General features: G+C 36.9%; 1 protein-coding gene across 1 annotated transcript in view; it reads left to right on the top strand.

Moving 5' to 3' along the window:
• Window positions 1-27,612, top strand: part of LOC102805200 (ATP-dependent RNA helicase DHX58-like) — a 58,379-nt gene that overhangs the window by 9,923 nt on the left and 20,844 nt on the right. The window contains exons 7-10 of the mRNA XM_085504098.1: window positions 598-872; window positions 1,731-1,808; window positions 16,112-16,274; window positions 17,029-17,124. Of these exons, the coding sequence (XP_085360224.1) occupies window positions 598-872; window positions 1,731-1,808; window positions 16,112-16,274; window positions 17,029-17,124 (612 nt within the window). The remainder of the gene's footprint in view (window positions 1-597; window positions 873-1,730; window positions 1,809-16,111; window positions 16,275-17,028; window positions 17,125-27,612) is intronic.

The raw sequence follows: 27,612 nt of genomic DNA, 5'->3' as shown, positions 1-27,612 counted from the left end.
GGGGATATGCATTGCTGTACTGTAAAGTGAATCATTTATCTTGTAGTCAGTATCTCTTGAATCCCATGGAAACACTAGACTGGATTTCAATGTCAACTCATGGAGAGAATTGTTGCAAACATACCAATAAAATACATAAACTATCTTAATAGAAAACAAGTTGTCAAATAATCGATATAAGCACTTCTTTGAATAACCCTTTGGGTGCCAAATTTGTTATCAAGATCTGAAGCCGATAGAAAATTATGTCTGTTATCAAAACAAAAATGAGGTTGCATCCACGTTTTGAAATGAAAATTGTACTCAAAAACATGTATTCTAGGTTAGAGTTAAAATTAATTAATTAATGTAGATTAATTACCATGTTTGTATAAATTGACAAGTTTTGTGTTATCTCAATAGCTACTTACCAGATTTAAATTAAACTTGATGCAAATGTAGAGATTGGTTAATTTTCCCTATTTCTAATTCATATGCTTTCAATACCCTTAACACAAGAAAATTCTTGCTAAGCTTCCTTTGATTCAATTATAATATTGGTGAATGAATTATTTGAGTTTCAATTTTATTTTATTTAAATTTTCATTTTCAAAACAGGTCAGAGACCAAATAAGATTGTGTTTCTAGTGAATCAACGTCCCTTGGTGGAACAGCAAGGAGGTGTGTTTCGAGACTACTTGGAACCATTGAAATACAATGTGATGCAGCTGACTGGAGATACTTTTACCATTCCCCTAGAAGAGGTAGTCAGAATGGATTACCATATAATTGTGTTGACGGCTCAAGTATTGGAAAATGCATTGAGGGATAAAGTATTATCCTCATTGTCTGTGTTTACTATGTTAGTATTTGATGAGTGCCACCACACACAGGTGAGAAATACAGAATAAATTACCACCAAACTGTGATGTACATTACATCGCCCATTGCAATTGCATCGCCTATGTCATATTTATTATCATTTGTTCCTGAGAAATTGATAAGATATTGATAGAGCCTGAGCATTGGGTTGACCTTTAACAGAGTTATTCATTTAGTGACACAATCTTCAATTCCCTATTTTTGGTGAATATTTTTTACTGAATGTTTTAGTAATATTTGGTAAAAATTGCTATTTTTGACTTCTTCTTGAAAACTATCATCTTTATTGCTTTGATACTTGACATGAAGGTTGTTTGGGTAGACCTCTGTCAAATTTGTCAAATTTTCTGGCAATATCTTTTGGCAAAAACAGTTGATCAACAGGCCAATTGTTGTAGTTTCTGTTTGTGATAGATACGAATTTTACAAAAACCTCTCACTCGAATCTGAATCTCAAGGAGATTCTTATCGGATAACTATATCAGTTTTAATTTTCTCTAATTTGCATACAAATATCTGATTATTCAGGATTCTCACAGTTTTCTCTCTAATTTGCATACAGATCTGATCAGAATCACAATGAGATTCTTGATGGAATTTACACCCTCTGTCCCTCACAAATATACTGACTACAAATTCTTCCTGGAGCAGAATCAAAAGCCATTATTTTGTAATACTGATAAACAGTAAGATACACAGATTCTTGCAATATACTGATCAGAGTTTCTCATGAGCAACAATCTGAGCAAAAAATGTTATGCTAGAAGCTAGCAAGAGAAAATCATACTTATGCTTGCTTCAGTCGCAATTAAAAAAGTAAATAAACAACAAAATTGTCATCATTTTTTTTTTAAATTTCATTGAAAAAGAAAAAAGAACCGTACAACAACATCATGGCAAGGTACAGAGATATGAAGTTGGACAAGCCTGAAGCTCCAAGACCCCAGGTAAGCTAACGTTGTCTGGTACTATAGTGGTATATAACTAACGAAAAAAACATTCTCCAATGGTCTATTGATATATCTTTTAGGGGAAGTCTCATACTTTCGAGGGCATTCAGTTTGTTAACAATTATGCACAGAGTTTGGAATTGGATAGTGGGGTCCTTAGAAAACTCACATGCTTAATAACAATGTGATAGGAGCACATGTGAAAATATAACCATTTTATGACATGTATACTCCATTTCAAATTGAAGTTTTAAAACTGTCGTTGACCATTTATAATTTATTATTAAGATTTAGGCATGCATTGTTTCTATGATCTCTTTGAAAATCATTGTATGTCATGCACGTTAGCAATCATTGTATGTCATGCAGGTAAGCAATCATTGTATGTCATGCAAGTGAGCAATCATTGTATGTCATGCAGGTGAGCAATCATTGTATGTCATGCAGGTAAGCAATCATTGTATGTCATGCAGGTAAGCAATCATTGTATGTCATGCAGGTAAGCAATCATTGTATGTCATGCAGGTAAGCAATCATTGTATGTCATGCAGGTAAGCAATCATTGTATGTCATGCAGGTAAGCAATCATTGTATGTCATGCAGGTAAGCAATCATTGAATGTCATGCAGGTAAGCAATCATTGTATGTCATGCAGGTAAGCAAGCAATGTATGTCATGCAGGTAAGCAATCATTGTATGTCATGCAGGTAGGCAATCATTGTATGTCATGCAGGTGAGCAATCATTGTATGTCATGCAGGAAGCAATCATTGTATGTCATGCAAGTGAGCAATCATTGTATGTCATGCAGGTAAGCAATCATTGTATGTCATGCAGGTAAGCAAGCAATGTATGTCATGCAGGTAAGCAATCATTGTATGTCATGCAGGTAGGCAATCATTGTATGTCATGCAGGTGAGCAATCATTGTATGTCATGCAAGTAAGCAATCATTGTATGTCATGCAAGTGAGCAATCATTGTATGTCATGCAGGTAAGCAATCATTGTATGTCATGCAGGTAAGCAATCGTTGTATGTCATGCAGGTGAGCAATCATTGTATGTCATGCCAGTGCGCAATCATTGTATGTCATGCAGGTAAGCAAGCAATGTATGTCATGCAGGTGAGCAAGCAATGTATGTCATGCAGGTAAGCAATTATTGTATGTCATGCAGGTAAGCAATCATTGTATGTCATGCAGGTAAGCAATCATTGTATGTCATGCAGGTAAGCAATCATTGTATGTCATGCAGGTAAGCAATCATTGTATGTCATGCAGGTAAGCAATCATTGTATGTCATGCAGGTAAGCAATCATTGTATGTCATGCAGGTAAGCAATCATTGTATGTCATGCAGGTGAGCAATCATTGTATGTCATGCAGATAAGCAATCATTGTATGTCATGCAGGTAAGCAATCATTGTATGTCATGCAGGTAAGCCATCATTGTATGTCATGCAGGTGAGCAATCATTGTATGTCATGCAGGCGAGCAATCATTGTATGTCATGCAGGCGAGCAATCATTGTATGTCATGCAGGTGAGCAATCGTTGTATGTCATACAAGTAGGCAATCTTTGTATGTCATGCTGGTAGGCAATCTTTGTATGTCATACAGGTAAGCAATCTTTGTATGTCATGCAGTTGAGCAATCTTTGTATGTCATGCAGGTAAGCAATCATTGTATGTCATGCAGGTGAGCAATCGTTGTATGTCATACAAGTAGGCAATCATTGTATGTCATGCAGGTAAGCAATCATTGTATGTCATGCAGATAAGCAATCATTGTATGTCATGCAGGTAAGCAATCATTGTATGTCATGCAGGTAAGCAATCATTGTATGTCATGCAGGTAAGCAATCATTGTATGTCATGCAGGTAAGCAATCATTGTATGTCATGCAGGTAAGCAATCATTGTATGTCATGCAGGTAAGCAATCGTTGTATGTCATGCAGGTAAGCAATCATTGTATGTCATGCAGGTAAGCAAGCAATGTATGTCATGCAGGTAAGCAATCATTGTATGTCATGCAGGTAAGCAATCATTGTATGTCATGCAGGTAAGCAATCATTGTATGTCATGCAGGTAAGCAATCATTGTATGTCATGCAGGTGAGCAATCATTGTATGTCATGCAGGTAAGCAATCATTGTATGTCATGCAGGTAAGCAGTCATTGCATGTCATGCAGGTAGGCAATCATTGTATGTCATGCAGGTAAGCAATCATTGTATGTCATGCAGGTAAGCAGTCATTGTATGTCATGCAGGTAAGCAATCATTGTATGTCATGCAGGTAAGCAATCATTGTATGTCATGCAGGTGAGCAATCATTGTATGTCATGCAGGTAAGCAATCATTGTATGTCATGCAGGTAAGCAATCATTGTATGTCATGCAGGTAAGCAGTCATTGTATGTCATGCAGGTAGGCAATCATTGTATGTCATGCAGGTAAGCAATCATTGTATGTCATGCAGGTTGGCAATCATTGTATGTCATGCAGGTAAGCAATCATTGTATGTCATGCAGGTAAGCAGTCATTGTATGTCATGCAGGTGAGCAATCATTGTATGTCATGCAGGTGAGCAATCATTGTATGTCATGCAGGTAAGCAATCATTGTATGTCATGCAGGTAAGCAATTATTGTATGTCATGCAGGTAAGCAATCATTGTATGTCATGCAGGTGAGCAATCATTGTATGTCATGCAGGAAAGCAATCGTTGTATGTCATGCAGGTAAGCAATCATTGTATGTCATGCAGGTAAGCAGTCATTCTATGTCATGCAGGTAAGCAATCATTGTATGTCATACAGGTAAGCAGTCATTGTATGTCATGCAGGTTGGCAATCGTTGTATGTCATGCAGGTAAGCAGTCATTGTATGTCATGCAGGTAAGCAATCATTGTATGTCATACAGGTAAGCAGTCATTGTATGTCATGCAGGTTGGCAATCGTTGTATGTCATGCAGGTTGGCAATCATTGTATGTCATGCAGGTAAGCAATCGTTGTATGTCATGCAGGTAAGCAATCATTGTATGTCATGCAGGTGAGCAATCATTGTATGTCATGCAGGTAAGCAATCATTGTATGTCATGCCAGTGAGCAATCATTGTATGTCATGCAGGTAAGCAAGCAATGTATGTCATGCAGGTGAGCAAGCAATGTATGTCATGCAGGTAAGCAATCATTGTATGTCATGCAGGTAAGCAATCATTGTATGTCATGCAGGTAAGCAATCATTGTATGTCATGCAGGTAAGCAAGCAATGTATGTCATGCAGATAAGCAATCATTGTATGTCATGCAGGTAAGCAATCATTGTATGTCATGCAGGTAAGCAATCATTGTATGTCATGCAGGTAAGCAATCATTGTATGTCATGCAGGTAAGCAATCATTGTATGTCATGCAGGTAAGCAATCATTGTATGTCATGCAGGTGAGCAATCATTGTATGTCATGCAGATAAGCAATCATTGTATGTCATGCAGGTAAGCAATCATTGTATGTCATGCAGGTAAGCCATCATTGTATGTCATGCAGGTGAGCAATCATTGTATGTCATGCAGGTGAGCAATCATTGTATGTCATGCAGGTGAGCAATCATTGTATGTCTTGCAGGTGAGCAATCGTTGTATGTCATACAAGTAGGCAATCTTTGTATGTCATGCTGGTAGGCAATCTTTGTATGTCATACAGGTAAGCAATCTTTGTATGTCATGCAGTTGAGCAATCTTTGTATGTCATGCAGGTAAGCAATCATTGTATGTCATGCAGGTAAGCAATCATTGTATGTCATGCAGGTAAGCAATCTTTGTATGTCATGCAGGTGAGCAATCTTTGTATGTCATGCAGGTAAGCAATCATTGTATGTCATGCAGGTAAGCAATCATTGTATGTCATGCAGGTAAGCAATCATTGTATGTCATGCAGGTAAGCAATCATTGTATGTCATGCAGGTAAGCAATCATTGTATGTCATGCAGGTAAGCAGTCATTGTATGTCATGCAGGTAAGCAATCATTGTATGTCATGCAGGTAAGCAATCATTGTATGTCATGCAGGTGAGCAATCATTGTATGTCATGCAGGTAAGCAATCATTGTATGTCATGCAGGTAAGCAGTCATTGTATGTCATGCAGGTAGGCAATCATTGTATGTCATGCAGGTAAGCAATCATTGTATGTCATGCAGCTTGGCAATCATTGTATGTCATGCAGGTAAGCAATCATTGTATGTCATGCAGGTAAGCAGTCATTGTATGTCATGCAGGTAAGCAATCATTGTATGTCATGCAGGTGAGCAATCATTGTATGTCATGCAGGTGAGCATACATTGTATGTCATGCAGGTAAGCAATCATTGTATGTCATGCAGGTGAGCAATCATTGTATGTCATGCAGGTGAGCAATCATTGTATGTCATGCAGGTAAGCAATCATTGTATGTCATGCAGGTAAGCAATCATTGTATGTCATGCAGGTAAGCAATCATTGTATGTCATGCAGGTGAGCATACATTGTATGTCATGCAGGTAAGCAATCATTGTATGTCATGCAGGTGAGCAATCATTGTATGTCATGCAGGTGAGCAATCATTGTATGTCATGCAGGTAAGCAATCATTGTATGTCATGCAGGTAAGCAATCATTGTATGTCATGCAGGTAAGCAATCATTGTATGTCATGCAGGAAAGCAATCGTTGTATGTCATGCAGGTAAGCAATCATTGTATGTCATGCAGGTTGGCAATCATTGTATGTCATGCAGGAAAGCAATCGTTGTATGTCATGCAGGTAAGCAATCATTGTATGTCATGCAGGAAAGCAATCGTTGTATGTCATGCAGGTAAGCAATCATTGTATGTCATGCAGGTAAGCAATCATTGTATGTCATGCAGGTAAGCAATCGTTGTATGTCATGCAGGTAAGCAATCATTGTATGTCATGCAGGTAAGCAATCATTGTATGTCATGCAGGTAAGCAGTCATTGTATGTCATGCAGGTTGGCAATCGTATGTCATGCAGGTAAGCAATCATTGTATGTCATACAGGTGAGCAATCATTGTATGTCATGCAGGTAAGCAGTCATTGTATGTCATGCAGGTTGGCAATCGTATGTCATGCAGGTAAGCAGTCATTGTATGTCATGCAGGTTGGCAATCGTATGTCATGCAGGTAAGCAATCATTGTATGTCATACAGGTGAGCAATCATTGTATGTCATGCAGGTAAGCAATCATTGTATGTCATGCAGGTAAGCAGTCACTGTATGTCATGCAGGTAAGCAATCATTGTATGTCATACAGGTAAGCAGTCGTTGTATGTCATGCAGGTTGGCAATCGTTGTATGTCATGCAGGTAGGCAATCATTGTATGTCATGCAGGTTGGCAATCGTTGTATGTCATGCAGGTAAGCAATCATTGTATGTCATGCAGGTAAGCAGTCATTGTATGTCATGCAGGTAAGCAGTCATTGTATGTCATGCAGGTTGGCAATCATTGTATGTCATACAGGTAAGCAATCATTGTATGTCATGCAGGTAAGCAATCATTGTATGTCATGCAGGTAAGCAATCATTGTATGTCATGCAGGTGAGCAAGCAATGTATGTCATGCAGGTGAGCAATCATTGTATGTCATGCAGGTGAGCAATCTTTGTATGTCATGCATGTAAGCAATTATTGTATGTCATGCAGGTAAGCAATCTTTGTATGTCATGCATGTAAGCAATCGTTGTATGTCATGCAGGTTGGCAATCGTTGTATATCATGCAGGTAAGCAATCATTGTATGTCATGCATGTAAGCAATCATTGTATGTCATGCAGGTAAGCAATCATTGTATGTCATGCAGGTAAGCAATCATTGTATGTCATGCAGGTAAGCAGTCATTGTATGTCATGCAGGTTGGCAATCGTTGTATGTCACGCAGGTAAGCAATCATTGTATGTCATGCAGGTAAGCAATCATTGTATGTCATGCATGTAAGCAATCATTGTATGTCATGCAGGTGAGCAATCATTGTATGTCATGCAGGTGAGCAATCTTTGTATGTCATGCATGTAAGCAATTATTGTATGTCATACAGGTAAGCAATCTTTGTATGTCATGCATGTAAGCAATCATTGTATGTCATGCAGGTTGGCAATCGTTGTATATCATGCAGGTAAGCAATCATTGTATGTCATGCATGTAAGCAATCATTGTATGTCATGCAGGTAAGCAATCATTGTATGTCATGCAGGTAAGCAATCATTGTATGTCATGCAGGTAAGCAATCATTGTATGTCATGCAGGTAAGCAGTCATTGTAAGTCATGCAGGTAGGCAATCATTGTCTGTCATGCATGTAATCAATCATTGTATGTCATGCAGGTAAGCAATCTTTGTATGTCATGCAGATAAGCAATCATTGTATGTCATGCAGGTAAGCAATCTTTGTATGTCATGCAGGTAAGCAATTATTGTATGTCATGCAGGTTGGCAATCGTTGTATGTCATGCAGGTAAGCAATCATTGTATGTCATGCAGGTGAGCAATCATTGTATGTCATGCAGGTAAGCAGTCATTGTATGTCATGCAGGTAAGCAATTATTGTATGTCATGCAGGTGAGCAATCATTGTATGTCATGCAGGTAAGCAGTCATTGTATGTCATGCAGGTAAGCAGTCATTGTATGTCATGCAGGTTGGCAATCATTGTATGTCATACAGGTAAGCAATCATTGTATGTCATGCAGGTAAGCAATCATTGTATGTCATGCAGGTAAGCAATCATTGTATGTCATGCAGGTTGGCAATCGTTGTATGTCATGCAGGTAAGCAATCATTGTATGTCATGCAGGTAAGCAATCATTGTATGTCATGCAGGTAGGCAATCATTGTATGTCATGCAGGTTGGCAATCGTTGTATGTCATGCAGGTAAGCAATCATTGTATGTCATGCAGGTAAGCAGTCATTGTATGTCATGCAGGTAAGCAGTCATTGTATGTCATGCAGGTTGGCAATCATTGTATGTCATACAGGTAAGCAATCATTGTATGTCATGCAGGTAAGCAATCATTGTATGTCATGCAGGTAAGCAAGCAATGTATGTCATGCAGGTGAGCAATCATTGTATGTCATGCAGGTGAGCAATCTTTGTATGTCATGCATGTAAGCAATTATTGTATGTCATACAGGTAAGCAATCTTTGTATGTCATGCATGTAAGCAATCATTGTATGTCATGCAGGTTGGCAATCGTTGTATATCATGCAGGTAAGCAATCATTGTATGTCATGCATGTAAGCAATCATTGTATGTCATGCAGGTAAGCAATCATTGTATGTCATGCAGGTAAGCAATCATTGTATGTCATGCAGGTAAGCAGTCATTGTAAGTCATGCAGGTAGGCAATCATTGTCTGTCATGCATGTAATCAATCATTGTATGTCATGCAGGTAAGCAATCATTGTATGTCATGCAGGTAAGCAATCATTGTATGTCATGCAGGTAAGCAGTCATTGTATGTCATGCAGGTTGGCAATCGTTGTATGTCACGCAGGTAAGCAATCATTGTATGTCATGCAGGTAAGCAATCATTGTATGTCATGCATGTAAGCAATCATTGTATGTCATGCAGGTAAGCAATCATTGTATGTCATACAGGTAAGCAATCATTGTATGTCATGCAGGTAAGCAGTCATTGTATGTCATGCAGGTAAGCAGTCATTGTATGTCATGCAGGTGAGCAATCATTGTATGTCATGCTGGTAAGCAATCATTGTATGTCATGCAGGTTGGCAATCGTTGTATGTCATGCAGGTAAGCAATCTTTGTATGTCATGCAGGTGAGCAATCATTGTATGTCATGCAGATAAGCAATCATTGTATGTCATGCAGGTAAGCAATCTTTGTATGTCATGCAGGTGAGCAATCATTGTATGTCATGCAGATAAGCAATCATTGTATGTCATGCAGGTAAGCAATCTTTGTATGTCATGCAGGTAAGCAATCTTTGTATGTCATGCAGATAAGCAATCATTGTATGTCATGCAGGTAAGCAATCTTTGTATGTCATGCAGGTAAGCAATCATTGTATGTCATGCAGGTTGGCAATCGTTGTATGTCATGCAGGTAAGCAATCATCGTATGTCATGCAGGTGAGCAATCATTGTATGTCATGCAGGTAAGCAGTCATTGTATGTCATGCAGGTAAGCAATTATTGTATGTCATGCAGGTAAGCAATCATTGTATGTCATGCAGGTAAGCAGTCATTGTATGTCATGCAGGTAAGCAATCATTGTATGTCATGCAGGTAAGCAATCATTGTATGTCATGCAGGTAAGCAATCATTGTATGTCATGCATGTAAGCAATCATTGTATGTCATGCAGGTAAGCAATCATTGTATGTCATACAGGTAAGCAATCATTGTATGTCATGCAGGTAAGCAGTCATTGTATGTCATGCAGGTTGGCAATCGTTGTATGTCATGCAGGTAAGCAATCATTGTATGTCATGCAGGTGAGCAATCATTGTATGTCATGCAGGTAAGCAGTCATTGTATGTCATGCAGGTAAGCAATTATTGTATGTCATGCAGGTGAGCAATCATTGTATGTCATGCAGGTAAGCAGTCATTGTATGTCATGCAGGTAAGCAGTCATTGTATGTCATGCAGGTTGGCAATCATTGTATGTCATACAGGTAAGCAATCATTGTATGTCATGCAGGTAAGCAATCATTGTATGTCATGCAGGTAAGCAATCATTGTATGTCATGCAGGTTGGCAATCGTTGTATGTCATGCAGGTAAGCAATCATTGTATGTCATGCAGGTAAGCAATCATTGTATGTCATGCAGGTAGGCAATCATTGTATGTCATGCAGGTTGGCAATCGTTGTATGTCATGCAGGTAAGCAATCATTGTATGTCATGCAGGTAAGCAGTCATTGTATGTCATGCAGGTAAGCAGTCATTGTATGTCATGCAGGTTGGCAATCATTGTATGTCATACAGGTAAGCAATCATTGTATGTCATGCAGGTAAGCAATCATTGTATGTCATGCAGGTAAGCAAGCAATGTATGTCATGCAGGTGAGCAATCATTGTATGTCATGCAGGTGAGCAATCTTTGTATGTCATGCATGTAAGCAATTATTGTATGTCATACAGGTAAGCAATCTTTGTATGTCATGCATGTAAGCAATCATTGTATGTCATGCAGGTTGGCAATCGTTGTATATCATGCAGGTAAGCAATCATTGTATGTCATGCATGTAAGCAATCATTGTATGTCATGCAGGTAAGCAATCATTGTATGTCATGCAGGTAAGCAATCATTGTATGTCATGCAGGTAAGCAGTCATTGTAAGTCATGCAGGTAGGCAATCATTGTCTGTCATGCATGTAATCAATCATTGTATGTCATGCAGGTAAGCAATCATTGTATGTCATGCAGGTAAGCAATCATTGTATGTCATGCAGGTAAGCAGTCATTGTATGTCATGCAGGTTGGCAATCGTTGTATGTCACGCAGGTAAGCAATCATTGTATGTCATGCAGGTAAGCAATCATTGTATGTCATGCATGTAAGCAATCATTGTATGTCATGCAGGTAAGCAATCATTGTATGTCATACAGGTAAGCAATCATTGTATGTCATGCAGGTAAGCAGTCATTGTATGTCATGCAGGTAAGCAGTCATTGTATGTCATGCAGGTGAGCAATCATTGTATGTCATGCTGGTAAGCAATCATTGTATGTCATGCAGGTTGGCAATCGTTGTATGTCATGCAGGTAAGCAATCTTTGTATGTCATGCAGGTGAGCAATCATTGTATGTCATGCAGATAAGCAATCATTGTATGTCATGCAGGTAAGCAATCTTTGTATGTCATGCAGGTGAGCAATCATTGTATGTCATGCAGATAAGCAATCATTGTATGTCATGCAGGTAAGCAATCTTTGTATGTCATGCAGGTAAGCAATCTTTGTATGTCATGCAGATAAGCAATCATTGTATGTCATGCAGGTAAGCAATCTTTGTATGTCATGCAGGTAAGCAATCATTGTATGTCATGCAGGTTGGCAATCGTTGTATGTCATGCAGGTAAGCAATCATCGTATGTCATGCAGGTGAGCAATCATTGTATGTCATGCAGGTAAGCAGTCATTGTATGTCATGCAGGTAAGCAATTATTGTATGTCATGCAGGTAAGCAATCATTGTATGTCATGCAGGTAAGCAGTCATTGTATGTCATGCAGGTAAGCAATCATTGTATGTCATGCAGGTAAGCAATCATTGTATGTCATGCAGGTAAGCAATCATTGTATGTCATGCATGTAAGCAATCATTGTATGTCATGCAGGTAAGCAATCATTGTATGTCATACAGGTAAGCAATCATTGTATGTCATGCAGGTAAGCAGTCATTGTATGTCATGCAGGTTGGCAATCGTTGTATGTCATGCAGGTAAGCAATCATTGTATGTCATGCAGGTGAGCAATCATTGTATGTCATGCAGGTAAGCAGTCATTGTATGTCATGCAGGTAAGCAATTATTGTATGTCATGCAGGTGAGCAATCATTGTATGTCATGCAGGTAAGCAGTCATTGTATGTCATGCAGGTAAGCAGTCATTGTATGTCATGCAGGTTGGCAATCATTGTATGTCATACAGGTAAGCAATCATTGTATGTCATGCAGGTAAGCAATCATTGTATGTCATGCAGGTAAGCAATCATTGTATGTCATGCAGGTTGGCAATCGTTGTATGTCATGCAGGTAAGCAATCATTGTATGTCATGCAGGTAAGCAATCATTGTATGTCATGCAGGTAGGCAATCATTGTATGTCATGCAGGTTGGCAATCGTTGTATGTCATGCAGGTAAGCAATCATTGTATGTCATGCAGGTAAGCAGTCATTGTATGTCATGCAGGTAAGCAGTCATTGTATGTCATGCAGGTTGGCAATCATTGTATGTCATACAGGTAAGCAATCATTGTATGTCATGCAGGTAAGCAATCATTGTATGTCATGCAGGTAAGCAAGCAATGTATGTCATGCAGGTGAGCAATCATTGTATGTCATGCAGGTGAGCAATCTTTGTATGTCATGCATGTAAGCAATTATTGTATGTCATACAGGTAAGCAATCTTTGTATGTCATGCATGTAAGCAATCATTGTATGTCATGCAGGTTGGCAATCGTTGTATATCATGCAGGTAAGCAATCATTGTATGTCATGCATGTAAGCAATCATTGTATGTCATGCAGGTAAGCAATCATTGTATGTCATGCAGGTAAGCAATCATTGTATGTCATGCAGGTAAGCAGTCATTGTAAGTCATGCAGGTAGGCAATCATTGTCTGTCATGCATGTAATCAATCATTGTATGTCATGCAGGTAAGCAATCATTGTATGTCATGCAGGTAAGCAATCATTGTATGTCATGCAGGTAAGCAGTCATTGTATGTCATGCAGGTTGGCAATCGTTGTATGTCACGCAGGTAAGCAATCATTGTATGTCATGCAGGTAAGCAATCATTGTATGTCATGCATGTAAGCAATCATTGTATGTCATGCAGGTAAGCAATCATTGTATGTCATACAGGTAAGCAATCATTGTATGTCATGCAGGTAAGCAGTCATTGTATGTCATGCAGGTAAGCAGTCATTGTATGTCATGCAGGTGAGCAATCATTGTATGTCATGCTGGTAAGCAATCATTGTATGTCATGCAGGTTGGCAATCGTTGTATGTCATGCAGGTAAGCAATCTTTGTATGTCATGCAGGTGAGCAATCATTGTATGTCATGCAGATAAGCAATCATTGTATGTCATGCAGGTAAGCAATCTTTGTATGTCATGCAGGTGAGCAATCATTGTATGTCATGCAGATAAGCAATCATTGTATGTCATGCAGGTAAGCAATCTTTGTATGTCATGCAGGTAAGCAATCTTTGTATGTCATGCAGATAAGCAATCATTGTATGTCATGCAGGTAAGCAATCTTTGTATGTCATGCAGGTAAGCAATCATTGTATGTCATGCAGGTTGGCAATCGTTGTATGTCATGCAGGTAAGCAATCATTGTATGTCATGCAGGTGAGCAATCATTGTATGTCATGCAGGTAAGCAGTCATTGTATGTCATGCAGGTAAGCAATTATTGTATGTCATGCAGGTAAGCAATCATTGTATGTCATGCAGGTAAGCAGTCATTGTATGTCATGCAGGTAAGCAATCATTGTATGTCATGCAGGTAAGCAATCATTGTATGTCATGCAGGTAAGCAATCATTGTATGTCATGCATGTAAGCAATCATTGTATGTCATGCAGGTAAGCAATCATTGTATGTCATACAGGTAAGCAATCATTGTATGTCATGCAGGTAAGCAGTCATTGTATGTCATGCAGGTAAGCAGTCATTGTATGTCATGCAGGTGAGCAATCATTGTATGTCATGCTGGTGAGCAATCATTGTATGTCATGCAGGTTGGCAATCGTTGTATGTTATGCAGGTAAGCAGTCATTGTATGTCATGCAGGTAAGCAATCATTGTATGTCATGCTGGTGAGCAATCATTGTATGTCATGCAGGTTGGCAATCGTTGTATGTTATGCAGGTGAGCAATCATTGTATGTCATGCTGGTGAGCAATCATTGTATGTCATGCTGGTGAGCAATCATTGTATGTCATGCAGGTTGGCAATCGTATGTCATGCAGGTTGGCAATCGTTGTATGTCATGCAGGTAAGCAATCATTGTATGTCATGCAGGTGAGCAATCATTGTATGTCATGCAGGTAAGCAGTCATTGTATGTCATGCAGGTAAGCAATTATTGTATGTCATGCAGGTGAGCAATCATTGTATGTCATGCAGGTAAGCAGTCATTGTATGTCATGCAGGTAAGCAATCATTGTATGTCATGCAGGTAAGCAGTCATTGTATGTCATGCAGGTAAGCAATCATTGTATTTCATGCAGGTAAGCAATCATTGTATGTCATGCAGGTGAGCAATCATTGTATGTCATGCAGGTAAGCAGTCATTGTATGTCATGCAGGTAAGCAATCATTGTATGTCATGCAGGTAAGCAGTCATTGTATGTCATGCAGGTAAGCAGTCATTGTATGTCATGCAGGTTGGCAATCATTGTATGTCATGCAGGTAGGCAATCATTGTATGTCATGCAGGTAAGCAATCATTGTATGTCATGCAGGTAAGCAGTCATTGTATGTCATGTTTTGTTTTTACATTGTAAACAGATCCAGTCGCCATAGTTATTTGACTTTTATGACCAAGAATGAACATGAATAAATATACTGTTAATATGCTCTTAAAAATGAGAAAAAAATGTTTTAAATAAAATGATTTAAAAATTACAACTCATGATGGAACATTGAATTACATTTTTAGTCCCTGTTCGGACACGCATCCGTGTCTCTGTGTGTCTGTGCATCCGTGCGTCCGTGCGTCCCGATCTGTATATTGGACATACCTGGACCAATCATAATCAAACTTGACACATACATCATATATAATATTATTCATAGGTATGTACATCAATTAGTTTCACGATGAGATTCAAGCTGGCCGAATGGTGGCCATTTTTGTGCTAAAAAATCATCAAAATCAAGCATTTATGGATGGATTTTGTTCAAACTTTGTACATACATTAAAGATTATGGGTTCCTGATGAACGTCAATTTATTTGTCAGATCGGATTCAAAATGGCTGACTGGCGGCCATTTTGTTTTAATGAATGCACATCTAGTGCCATATCTCTGTCATGCTTTGACTGATTATATTCAAATTGTATATATTCGTTTTACATCATGTTATAGATATATAGATGTAGTCAAAATGGCGGACTTGTGACCATTTTGTTTTAATTAATGCTGTTCCAAAGCAATATTTCTCAATATGGACAAGTACTCATTTGACGATAAGATACAAGATGTCAATCATTTTAATGTTAAAAATCATCATAATGAAGCATCATTTTCTAGATCCATACTTCTGTCATGTTTATGTTCCAACTATATTACTATAAACAAAACTATATATCTTAAATTTGATAACTAACGGGGACTGTGCCATGCATGGCTCGTTCTTCAATGATCTTTTATGATCAAACTATAGCTATGACTTTTACAATACCTTTATATTAATAGTGATAATTACTTAAATTTGTTATTACTTATACATGTAACAGCATTGCTACATGGTTTAATATTAAGTTCTCCCATTTATACAAGAGAATTTAAGTACATCATTTATTGTATTAATGACGTGCTATGTTACTTTTAATTCCCACAGATCATTGGCTTGAGTGCATCTTTAGGTGTTGGAAAAGCAAGATTGCATAGTGGAGCTATAAAACACATCATAAAACTGTGTGCTAACTTAGATGCTGAAAAGATATCCACTGTTGTAAAAGAAAAAAATGAACTCATGAAATACGTGCCAATACCCCATGAAGGTATTTATTATAGCCTTGTTTTAAAATACATTTAACAAATGAACCTTTAAATTTGTTTTCAAGATTAATTGATATCATTCACACATCTTATGGAAATTTCATCATTTACTGTTCAGAAGAGCAGAACAGGTATGGCACTGCTGTGGCCTGAGGAGAGCATCTTCTAAGTGGCGGCCATTCATTTTCGCACCCAAAGTACTTTTTAAGCACAGATCACTAAGCTGATTAAGTGCACCCTCACAATATGTACGTTAACCTATAGCATGATCACCACACTGAACATTTCAAATGATATTTGAAGTAGATCAATTAAACATCTGAGCTATACAGATGTTTAGTCATTGGGACTGATGATTCCATCATCTTTGTCAGAATTCTGCCAGCACTATTTGTTAATATAGTTGTAAACCACTCCCCCACCCCAAGACATTGAAATATCTGCGATTCAGAAACCAGATCTTTGTCAAGCATTAACTGATTTTGTTCAAACACAATATACATACATATATGACATCTTGTAACATTTTGTACAGATCACATATTATGTATAAATTCCAAAGCCATTTCTCAGGAATTCCTGGACCGATTACATTTAAATTGTATGCATGTAGCATCCATACATTTTTTATTGCTTAACATTTCCTGACAGTCATTGCAATGCCTTACTATACTATTATTATGCTATGATATTATTATGATTGTGTAAAATGCAAATTTTAACAAAACAAAACATAAATGCTGGTTCTTTTGTTAGATCGGTTGAGTGTTAAAGGAAGAACTGAGGATCCATTTGTGAGACAAATAAATATTATCATGTCCCGTATTGAGGAGATCATGAAAACATCTCAAGGTAATTTATATGAAAGTTCATCACATAATGTACATACAAGAGGGGACAGAATGGCAATTACATGTACGATGCAAGTCTGGGGCTCTTTCTTATTTCATGGCATTGCTACCAATTACTAAATCTGATTTGGTTGAAATCCATGCATACTAATTATATAATTTGAATATTAATTAGCCAATATTGAGCTGTTGTTTGCAGATGATACAGTTTTAGATCAACTGATTGTAGATTCGATGTGCTATAACGATTTTTGGCGAATGTGTTTTTTATTTTTCTTCAACAATTTATTAATCCCCCCCCACTAATACTTTGTTGCAACAATTTTGTAAAGCTCATCTCTTATTTGCGTACTTGTACTTCTGTACAAGGAATAAATATTTCGTTTCATGTAATAATTGTTTGTGATCCGCTTCGCTAGAATTGCCTTTAAAATCACTTTTGTCTGTGTGTGTGATTTCCTGTGTCTTCACATATTAACTCTTCTATGATTTTTTTGGCTGGGCTGATTTCGCTCAAACTTGGCAGGCAGATCACACCTTCACTCTAGTTAGGTGGTAAAGTCTGAAAATTCTTGGCCCATCGTTTCCATGGCAACAATCAAAAAAATTATTTTTGAATAGCGCCAAATATATTTGCTCATACAAATTTAAAACTAAAAATATCAGACATACATGGAGCTCATTATACTAAGCTTGAGTGTGAACACAAAGTTACTATTCGTTTTTTTATGTCTTTTTTCGTTATTGAGAAATTTGACCTCAAAGTTTGGGTAACTTTTCACCAGTAACAGCTTTTTTTGGCTGGGCCGATTTTGTACATTCTTGGCAGGCATGTCATACCGTCACTCTAGTTAGGTGGTAAAATCGCAAAAAAAAAATACTGGCACACCGTTGCAACTGATTTTTGAATACTTTCGCCCCAAATGTATTACATGTACCTCCTACCACTTTTGTAATAGCAGTGTTCAAATGATCATGCTTTTTATTTTGGCTAGGTTGTGCACTGAGAAGGGATCACCAGTGCCGACATTGTTACACTGTATCAATGTAAATCCCAATGCAACTTTGAACTTTGAATGAACTGTAAATGCTGCGTTCAATCAAAGAATCTAGAAAATACAATAATAATAACAGCAAAATACATAATATAAGTGACTCCTGAAGACTGAATGCCCTTTGCGAACTTCGTATATGGGGCCCTGGTTTTAGTCATAAACCGACATTAGCTTCCAGTTCATGTCCTACCATAGTAACAGCCGGAAACATGTTGTTGTTTTCATGTTAACTACTCTACATAATTGTGTGTTATTCAGTTCTGTACAATTAAAGCGGTGAAATGCATAGTTTGCACTACAAATTTACATCATCCAACATCGTATTTTCTATAGTCTGTTCTGTAATTGTAACTCACCACACACCATACTAATCTGGAACATGTCAATGCAATATCCCATCCATTTCAACTGATCAATATATAATAATACTTTGAGATAATAAATTATATAAATTGCAAAAAAATCCAGTGATTAACATAAATGACAATTTATCAAATTGTTCCCTCCCCTCAAATATCAAATCCTATGTGCATGTTGCTTGAAAATGACGCCAATTTTGTTTATTCCCAGTACTGCTTATATTATGTCGTATTCCTGCTAAAATTACAATATGCTAGTTAATGGTATGTTATGCCATTTGACGCAACAACATGCCATTCTACGGTGCAAGATTTGAGTATTTATATTGCCATTCCACAATGTTTCATGTCATTTAACATTGCGTCTTCCATTCTGTTTTTACAACATAATAATGGTGAAGGAGCTTTCCAACTATAAGCACTTTCGACCAACAGGATCGGGTGGAATCAACATGCGTCATTAACTGTAACATAGCAGTCATGGTTAAAGTAGCGCACTCAGTCATGTCTTCTGCCCCTGTTCATATGACAGCATACTGTATACATCTTTAATATTCCATGCTCATTTCTGAATCTGGCATTTATGGAACCACCATACTAGATCTATGTTTTTTATTCTTATATGGGCCTTGTATATACAAATTTGATTACTGTGCCTGTTGATGCTTGAACACATTGTAATTCATAATGCGAAAATAAATTCTTGAATTTACGATAATTGTTCTAGATCTGAACTATGGTCGCGGTACAACTGAAAACTTCTCCAAGCATGTGATATTGTTTTAGGCGGTCTGGGTTTGGTCTATGTCAAAATATATTTCTACTCTCAACCAGAATGAAAACACTGATCCAGAAAAGCTTAAGAATAAATAAGTTATTTATTGCAGGATGTATTTCCTATTGCACAAAAATTAGGCCAATGGGCTTATGCAAGTATCCATTAGTGGTATATTATGTATGGTAGCTCATCCACTATCCCTGGTAATTGTACTTAGTAATTTGACTTTGCCAGTGCCATGATTCTAAATTTCATTTGCCAATCAGTCGCCATAATGGTGATCACGAAATGTCACAACATCGCTACGTCGATTATAGGGATGTATGTTATAGTTTTGGGATCTATGGGTGGATAATGGTCATACATGTACAACTGCATATTATTTTTCCTTCATCGAGTTCCAGCTATATTTTTATTTCCATGATGATTTTTTGACTCCCATGTGCGAAGCACAAAATGGGAGTCTTTGCAGTTAGTGTGTCTGTATGTGTGTATGTGTGTGTGTATGTGTGTATGTGTGTATGTGTGTATGTGTGTGTGTATGTGTGTCCGACTGTTCCACTGCTATCTCAAGAACCATACATCGGTTTTTGATGAAACTTGGTGCATAGATGCTCTGGGCCAATGCGCAGATTTGATTAGGTTTTGGTAAAAATCCATGCTCGTTAATTACCTAATTTGCATGATAATTAGCTAATTTTTAGCTGTTCTATGACTGTTCCACTGATATCTAAAGAACCACTCATTGGATTTTGATGAAACTTGGTACATAGATGCTCTAAACATATGCGCAGATTTGATTAATTTTTGGTAAAAATCTGTGCATATTAATTATCTAATTTGCATGATAATTAGCTATTCTTTAGTGGTTCCATGACTGTTCCACTGATATCTAAACAACCACTCATTGGATTTTGATGAAACTTGGTACATAGATGCTCTGAACTAATGCTAGGTTTTGATTAGTTTTTGGTAATAATCCGTGGATACTAATTACCTAATTTGCATAATGATTAGTCAATTTTCGGTTTTTCCACTGATATCTCAAGTACTAATCATCACATTTCAATGAAACTTGGTACATAGATGTCATACGACACTGCACAGACCTGATAGTTTTTATGGTAATATCAGTACATATTAATTACCTAATTTGCATAATTAATTAATTTTCAGCATTTGATATAAGTAGTTAGCATTACATTTCAATGAAACTTGGTACTTACATACTCAAGGACTATGCAGAGATTGATTGTTTTCGATAAATATTTGTGCATATTAATCACCTAATTTGCATAATTAGTTAATTTTCAGCTTTTCCACGGGTATCTCAAGTACTAATCATCGCATTTCAATGAAACTTGGTACATAGATCCTTTAGGACTATGCAGAGACCTGATTAGTTTTAGGGTAAATAATTGTGCATATTAATTACCTAATTTGCATAATTAATTTTCAGCTTTTCTACTGATATCTAAAGTACTAATCATCACATTTCAATGAATCTAGAATTATGCAGACCCAATTAGTTTCCGGTAAATATTTGTGCATATTAATCACCTAATTTGCATAATTAACCAACTTTCACACTGATATCTCAGGTACTATACATCACATATCAATGAATGTACATGGATGCTATAGAACAATAGACAGACCTGAATAATTGTGGGTTAAAATCTGTACATATTAATTACCTAATTTGCATAATTAACCAATTTTAAGCTTTCACACTGATATCTAAAGTACCGTAAAAACTCCAAAATTTCGACCGGTTTTAAATAATTGGTTTTAGAAATGTGACGTGTTTTTAGAGTCAAAATTAAGGTGCATTTTCGGACGGTCGAATTTTTCAGAATAGAAATCAGCAAAAAAAATGGGGATGATAGACAGTGTGCTTCATTAGTTTTTAAAAAATGCAATGTCCGTCAATTGACGTAAACTTCCTCATGTTTCACGGTAAAAGCAAAGGTCGTGGCCGAGTTGTAACTCAAAATCTAAACAAAGTCATCAATCAGTGAGTATTATGACAAGCAAAACAAAACATCAAGACGCGGAGAAGAGGTCAGCACAAAACTAATAGGTCAAAAGACAAAGCTGTCTCGCACTACCTAGGAAAACTTGCGAATGTTCGAAGTACAGGTACCCATTGGACAAAAGATACATGGAAGTTTAGCAAACGATCTCCCCGACCCAGTGCAATGTATCCGGTTAGAATCAAAGCTCACGTGTCCCTTATTTGAGGGACCAAATTCTGCCGTAAATTCGCCCTTGGATTAAAAAATAAAATGGGATTTAAGAAAATAAAATGGGACTTTTAAGGTGTATTTTGGCGTCATTTTTCGGACATTTCAATCAATCCTGCCGGCTAAAATAGAGTCTAAGTTTTACCGTAGTCATTGACGTCTGTCTATTCAAGAGTACACGTGTATGATTTTTATCGTGACTAGCGTGAGCGGGTAAGCTTCCTTTCGAGAATGAACTGTTATCACTGTGAACAATGTTAAATTATTCTTCAGATGACCAGTTTATTTTTTAAAAACAACTAATTTTTTTATTTAAAAAAAATCATGCCGTTTTCGCATCAAAATCCAAGCCAAAATATCGTACTACAACATCAATCTCTTCCGCATTGCGTTCAATAACATTAACATATTTAAATAAGCTATGGTAATTTGAACACGTTGGCATCATCCAGCTTTTTGATTGGTTAATTAGCGATTTGACCTATTTGACCTAAGAGAACATGGCGGATATCCTACAGCATCAAACGTTTATACGAGACCGGAATCATTCGCTTACGATGAAACTAAGTTGACTTTTATTTGTATTTCATAACCATTCAACAAATTTATTTTGTGTAGATTATTATAATCACTACTGAGTACAGTAATAATCAACAATTCAGAAACGCAGCATGCCGAGATTTTTGTGTTCGTTTATATTTGAAACTTCGTTTATTTAGAATATATTTTCGTTACCAATAAAATAAAAATCTCTCAGTCAATCAGAAACCCGGATTCATGCCTTTGAGGAAGGTCCCGTTTGAACGCTCACATCGTTTGTTTTTTTCGTTTGGGGGAAAACTAAAACTTGTCGCAATTTTCGAATAAGAATGAGTCGGCAATTTTTAGTGGAGTCGAAAATTTGGAGGTAAATAAAACACCGAAACCCGGCAAATAAATAGGCAGTCGAATTTTTAGAGGGGGCGAAATTTTGGAGTTTTCACAGTACTAATTATTCCATTTCAATGAAACTTAGTACAAAGATGCTCTAGGACAATGTACAAACCTAATTAGTTTGGGGTAAAAATCTGTTCATATTAATTCCCTAATAAGCATAATAATTCATAATTTTTTGGTTCTAATCACATTTCAATTAAACTTGGAGACATAGATTTTCTGTTACATTGCGCAGACCTCATTAGTTTTACACTCAAATCTGGTCATATTAATTTTCTGATTTGCATAATTAGTTTTCAGCTAAGTAATTTCGAATTATATTTAATGTGTCTCCAATACTCTCAGCACATGGGAGTTCTTTCTAAGCTTTCTTTGATTTAAGCTTTATTTCAGTGCATTTTTACATTGCCTGTACCATCAAAGATGGAATGGAAAGGTATACTAAGGGAAAAATTTCTGTCCGGCATTGTCGTTGTCGTCGTCGTTAATAATTGATATTGTGTGCACAATAACTTTACTAATTCTATTCCAAACTTTATCAAACTTATTCAACTTATTCATCAGTACAAAGTCTTCCCTGAGTATGAACGACAGATAAAAAAATATTTTCTGTTTCTACTTGATCACTGGTGATAACACATTCAAATGTCACTGATCTCAGTGGAAGTATGCATTGTTGTATGTGTTCAATCAAGCAAATCATTTATCTTGTAATAATATCGTTGGTAATGTATCTTCCAAATCCTATGAGAATACTAAACTGGGTTTCAAAACCAACTCATGGAGAGAGTTTTTGCACAGAGTTTTTAATCAAGATCTGAAGCCAATAGAAAATCTCTTTAGTCCAAAGTTATCAAATCAAACACAATATATAAAAATACATAAAAAGCAAAACGTTGTATCCACATTTTGAAAAGAAAAGTGTACTAAAAAATATGTATTCTGTATTTGACAAACAGTTTATTCGACACATGAAAATTCACTGGAATTTGTTTCAGCTATTAAAACAGAATGATAGAGCTTTATAATACTAATTTAAAAACGCACTTCAAAAACAAAGATTGCAGTGTTTGAAGATGTAGATTCTCAGTAGGCAACAGTACTGTTGACTTATCTGTCCACTTGACGCCAACTAACTATTTAAGTTGAATTGCATACAAAGCAGAGCTTGCAACATGATAGCTATTCATAGAGGCCGTTTTTGTAACTTTTCAAATATTACAGTAGTCACACAATGAATATAATAAGGCAGTTCATATTTGTCTCAGTGAATCATTCATTTTTAACACCTGTACAAAATACTTGGGCAAAAGCCAGCTAAGATTTTCTGTTATCTTGCATGTATTATGAATCTATTCACGTCTAAATGCAGCACTTTTTTTCTGAGATGAGGCATTCGTTTTTATACTAAAATATCTGAATTATTTTGAATAAAGCTGGAAATTATGTCCCTTAAAATAATTAAAAAAATTAGGCACCAATGTTTTTGTAATATGAAAATAACATAAAGATTGTCACAAAAATACACCTGGTCAGTTCTGTAATAATGACGTTTATTCCTTTCAACGTTTCGCCCTGGAATTAGGGCTTCTTCAGGAAAACTGTTGTAAAACAAATAGATACAGTGTGTAAAGGATTGTGATTGAAAATGGTACAGTGAAAATAACATGATTACAAGTACAATGTATTTGCAAAAATAATAATAATACAAAGACTTACCCCTGTTAGGATGCCGTGAGATGTAAATTGGCATAATCCATACAGAGGGTGGACAACCAATTTATAGGTGTAATAGGTGGCGCTGTTAGACAAATGCGCCCTCACTTGTGGATGTTAATGCCCAGTGGTGTGTGTGTCGTCAATTTGTCTATTCATGTGGACTCAAGTTTTCTTCTAAGGTGGTCGTATATTTTGTTAATTTTTATTATGCCAATAAATGAAATATCGTCATGGTTGGTTTTATTAAAGTGCTTGGCTACTGGTGTGTCCTGGTTGTGCCTCACTGTCGATAGGTGGTTATTAAATAATATTATATAACAAAGGTCAAGGTCACCAGAGTTCAACTATGTTTTCTCTTTATAATTCCCTTCCCCAGTTTATAATGGTCAATTCCTTACATCAATCAACTTCCAGGCCAGAGTAAAATCTTAGGTGTTAGGTGTAGACTGTATATTACCAATACTTTAATTTCGAGTGAGATGTGTGAAGTTAGTAAGCTATAGGATAAATTGGAGACATCAAGACTATTTCTACCATTATCTTGTTCACATGCTGAACTAGAAACTCTGTAATTTGCAAAATGCATTAAGAAGATTAAAATCCACAAGATAAAATAGACATTGAAAATTCCTTCCTTCTTTCAACAAGAAGCGGTACTTACAATCAAAGGGCTACAATAATGCAAAAACAACTACACTTACGCTCTAGGTCTTCTGAAGAAACAGTATGGCCAGGAACATGAAATCACCTCCGACTATATGAAGTCATTATGCAAACTTCAAAGTAACATTCGTGTTCTTGAAGCGCTTGGTGAAAATTCATACAGAGACTTACTTACGCCCATCACCATGGACAGACTACAGGGAATGTCACTTCCATTTCTGTGCAAAGTGCTATTCAAGGAAATTAAAGCGATAAAATCCGGCTGCACAGTCACTGGAAACGACAAGACGATTCACACCCAAAACGACGACTAATACCGCTGTCCTCTACAGGGTACCAGAAAATAGACAATCACCGTGCACCAAACACCACAATCAAGAACAAAACGAACATGTGGCTTTCGCACTGAGACATTACCACAACAACTGCATTGCTGTTGGTGGAAAAAAATGGTATGATATCCGATAATATATCATGAAACGCGACTGATTTTGCTAAAATTTCCCAGGTATACATCAAACGACTGAATGTAAGTCCAGAAACAACCAAACACTCCATACCTCCCTTTGTTCTATGGACTTAGATTTGAAAACATTTATGTCACCCAAAACAACTACTGGACATGACCCTAAGGAAAACCATCGAGAAACGTGCGTAAACTTTGCTAGAACAAAGCTTAAGGTTATCTTGCGAGTTCAACCAGTTCAAACAGTAGTATATTTGTCGCATCGCAAATGTCATCGTCTTCGTTAATTTTGTCGTCTTTATCGTGTTCAGTTGATTCCTGTTCCGGTTGCGATATGATAGTTCTATTAGGTAGAGCAATGTCAGTTGTGATATTGAAGTTCTGTTGTTGTTTACAGTTTGCCTTGCAAATTTTTATTACATCTTTTCAACTCACACTCGTGGGTAAAACAATTCCAATGTTCTGTAACTTCTGTCGAACTTCAGCGCTGGACCAGTTCTTGAGGTTAGTAGGATCCAAAACTCTGGTACGTGATGTGTTTCTTGGTGAACGAATAGATTGATCAACTGTAGCCGAGACTGTTACGTTAAATAATAATTTTAAAATGTAATGAGCACAACAGCCATTCAAGTAGCAAAATGTATACAAAAAGGCTTAAGACAACCACTTCACAATTTTCCCTTCTAATTTAATATTACCTTATGACTGTTTATTTAAAATTTTGCCTATTCATTTCCCTTTACCTTGCAATTAATGTTACTTTCATATTTTTTTATCTTTTTTGTGACCTTACTGCTGTTAAGTCAGCGTTGTGTTGAAAGATATTTTATTATAAAACTGTAAAATGTGTTGGCGTGACAAATTCACTTGCATCTTGACCAACGTTTAATCTGTGACGTTTTATTCATGTAAAAAAAAATATAATAAGAAACGAGTTAGATAAAAATAGTCGCAGTATACATACACGTTATGGTTGTACTGACGGTGGCTACTATGTTACAGTTAATGACGCATGTTGATTCAGGCATGCTGGTCGAAAGTGCTCTTACGAGATTCAAATCATGCCATGTTGATAGTTGGGAAGCTCCTTCAGCATTGTTATGTGTGAGATATCGCATGACTACCGAGGCTATATCCATAATATCGACCGACGCCGAAGGCGGAGGTCGAAATCATGGGTATTGTCGAGGTAGGAATGCGATATCAAACATACACAACGAGAGGATATCCCTCCCTAATGTGCAACAAACGTTTAACCTGTTTGTGTAATTTATTCGGAGGTAGGTCGTGATATCACCCCTCGGCTTCGCCACGGGATGATATCACGACCGTACCAACGGAGTGTCATTTCGAGACATATCGGAAATGACACGAGACGAAGTCGAGTGTTATTTCCGATATCATGCCGAGAGTATGGCAGGTCTATAATATCTCCCATTCCCTTCAAATATCGCCTGAGTTTGAGGTTGTTAGTCAAAAAAACAACCTCAAAGTTTAGTTTATTTAAATATATGAATGAGTTTCCTCTAAATGAGAAGGCGTCAAATGGGGTGGCTCCAAATGGCTTGACCCAGAATGCGATCGCGTCAAATGGGCTTGCTCCAAACGACTTCAAATGGCATGGCGCATTGTGGAATGACATGACGCACTGTGAAATTGCAATACAAATACTCAAATCTTGCATAATGGAATGGTATGACGCAATGTTAAATGACATGCCACATTGTGGAATTGCAATATAAATACTCAAATCTCCCATCGTAGAATGGCATATTGTTGCACCAAGTGGCATAACATACCATTAAATGGCATATTCTAATTTTGGCAGAAATACGATGCCATACTGCATATGATATGGACAATCATAATACTTAACAATGTTACTGATATTCCTTGTAATTGTTATGTATTTGATTCATGGGCTTGGAATAATGTGTAGACCATTATAGCAGGCTGACTTGGTTTGGTAAATGTGCTTAGAAATAATGCCTGTGACATTCTGGCAGGTTGCATGCTTGGAAGCGATTATTCTGGTAGGCTGTAGACAAAGTGGATCCCACTGTGGCACTAAGAGCATAAGAGATGTGGTTCGCTGTTTTGTGATAATTACACAACTTGTGTGATGTACAGTAAGCAGAAAAAAATCATTGGGGTACGAATTACTAATTAGCCAGGGCATGACTGTTTCACACAAAAATATTTACTCGTATAAAGGGTCAGCAGGAAATTGAGCGAATGTGAATAAATCATGAAATCAGAAATTTTGG

Source organism: Saccoglossus kowalevskii, chromosome 9, assembly GCF_978046115.1.
Source record: "Saccoglossus kowalevskii chromosome 9, keSacKowa6.1, whole genome shotgun sequence".
Classification (NCBI taxonomy): Eukaryota; Metazoa; Hemichordata; class Enteropneusta; family Harrimaniidae; genus Saccoglossus; species Saccoglossus kowalevskii.
This window is presented reverse-complemented; position numbering and strand designations above follow the sequence as displayed.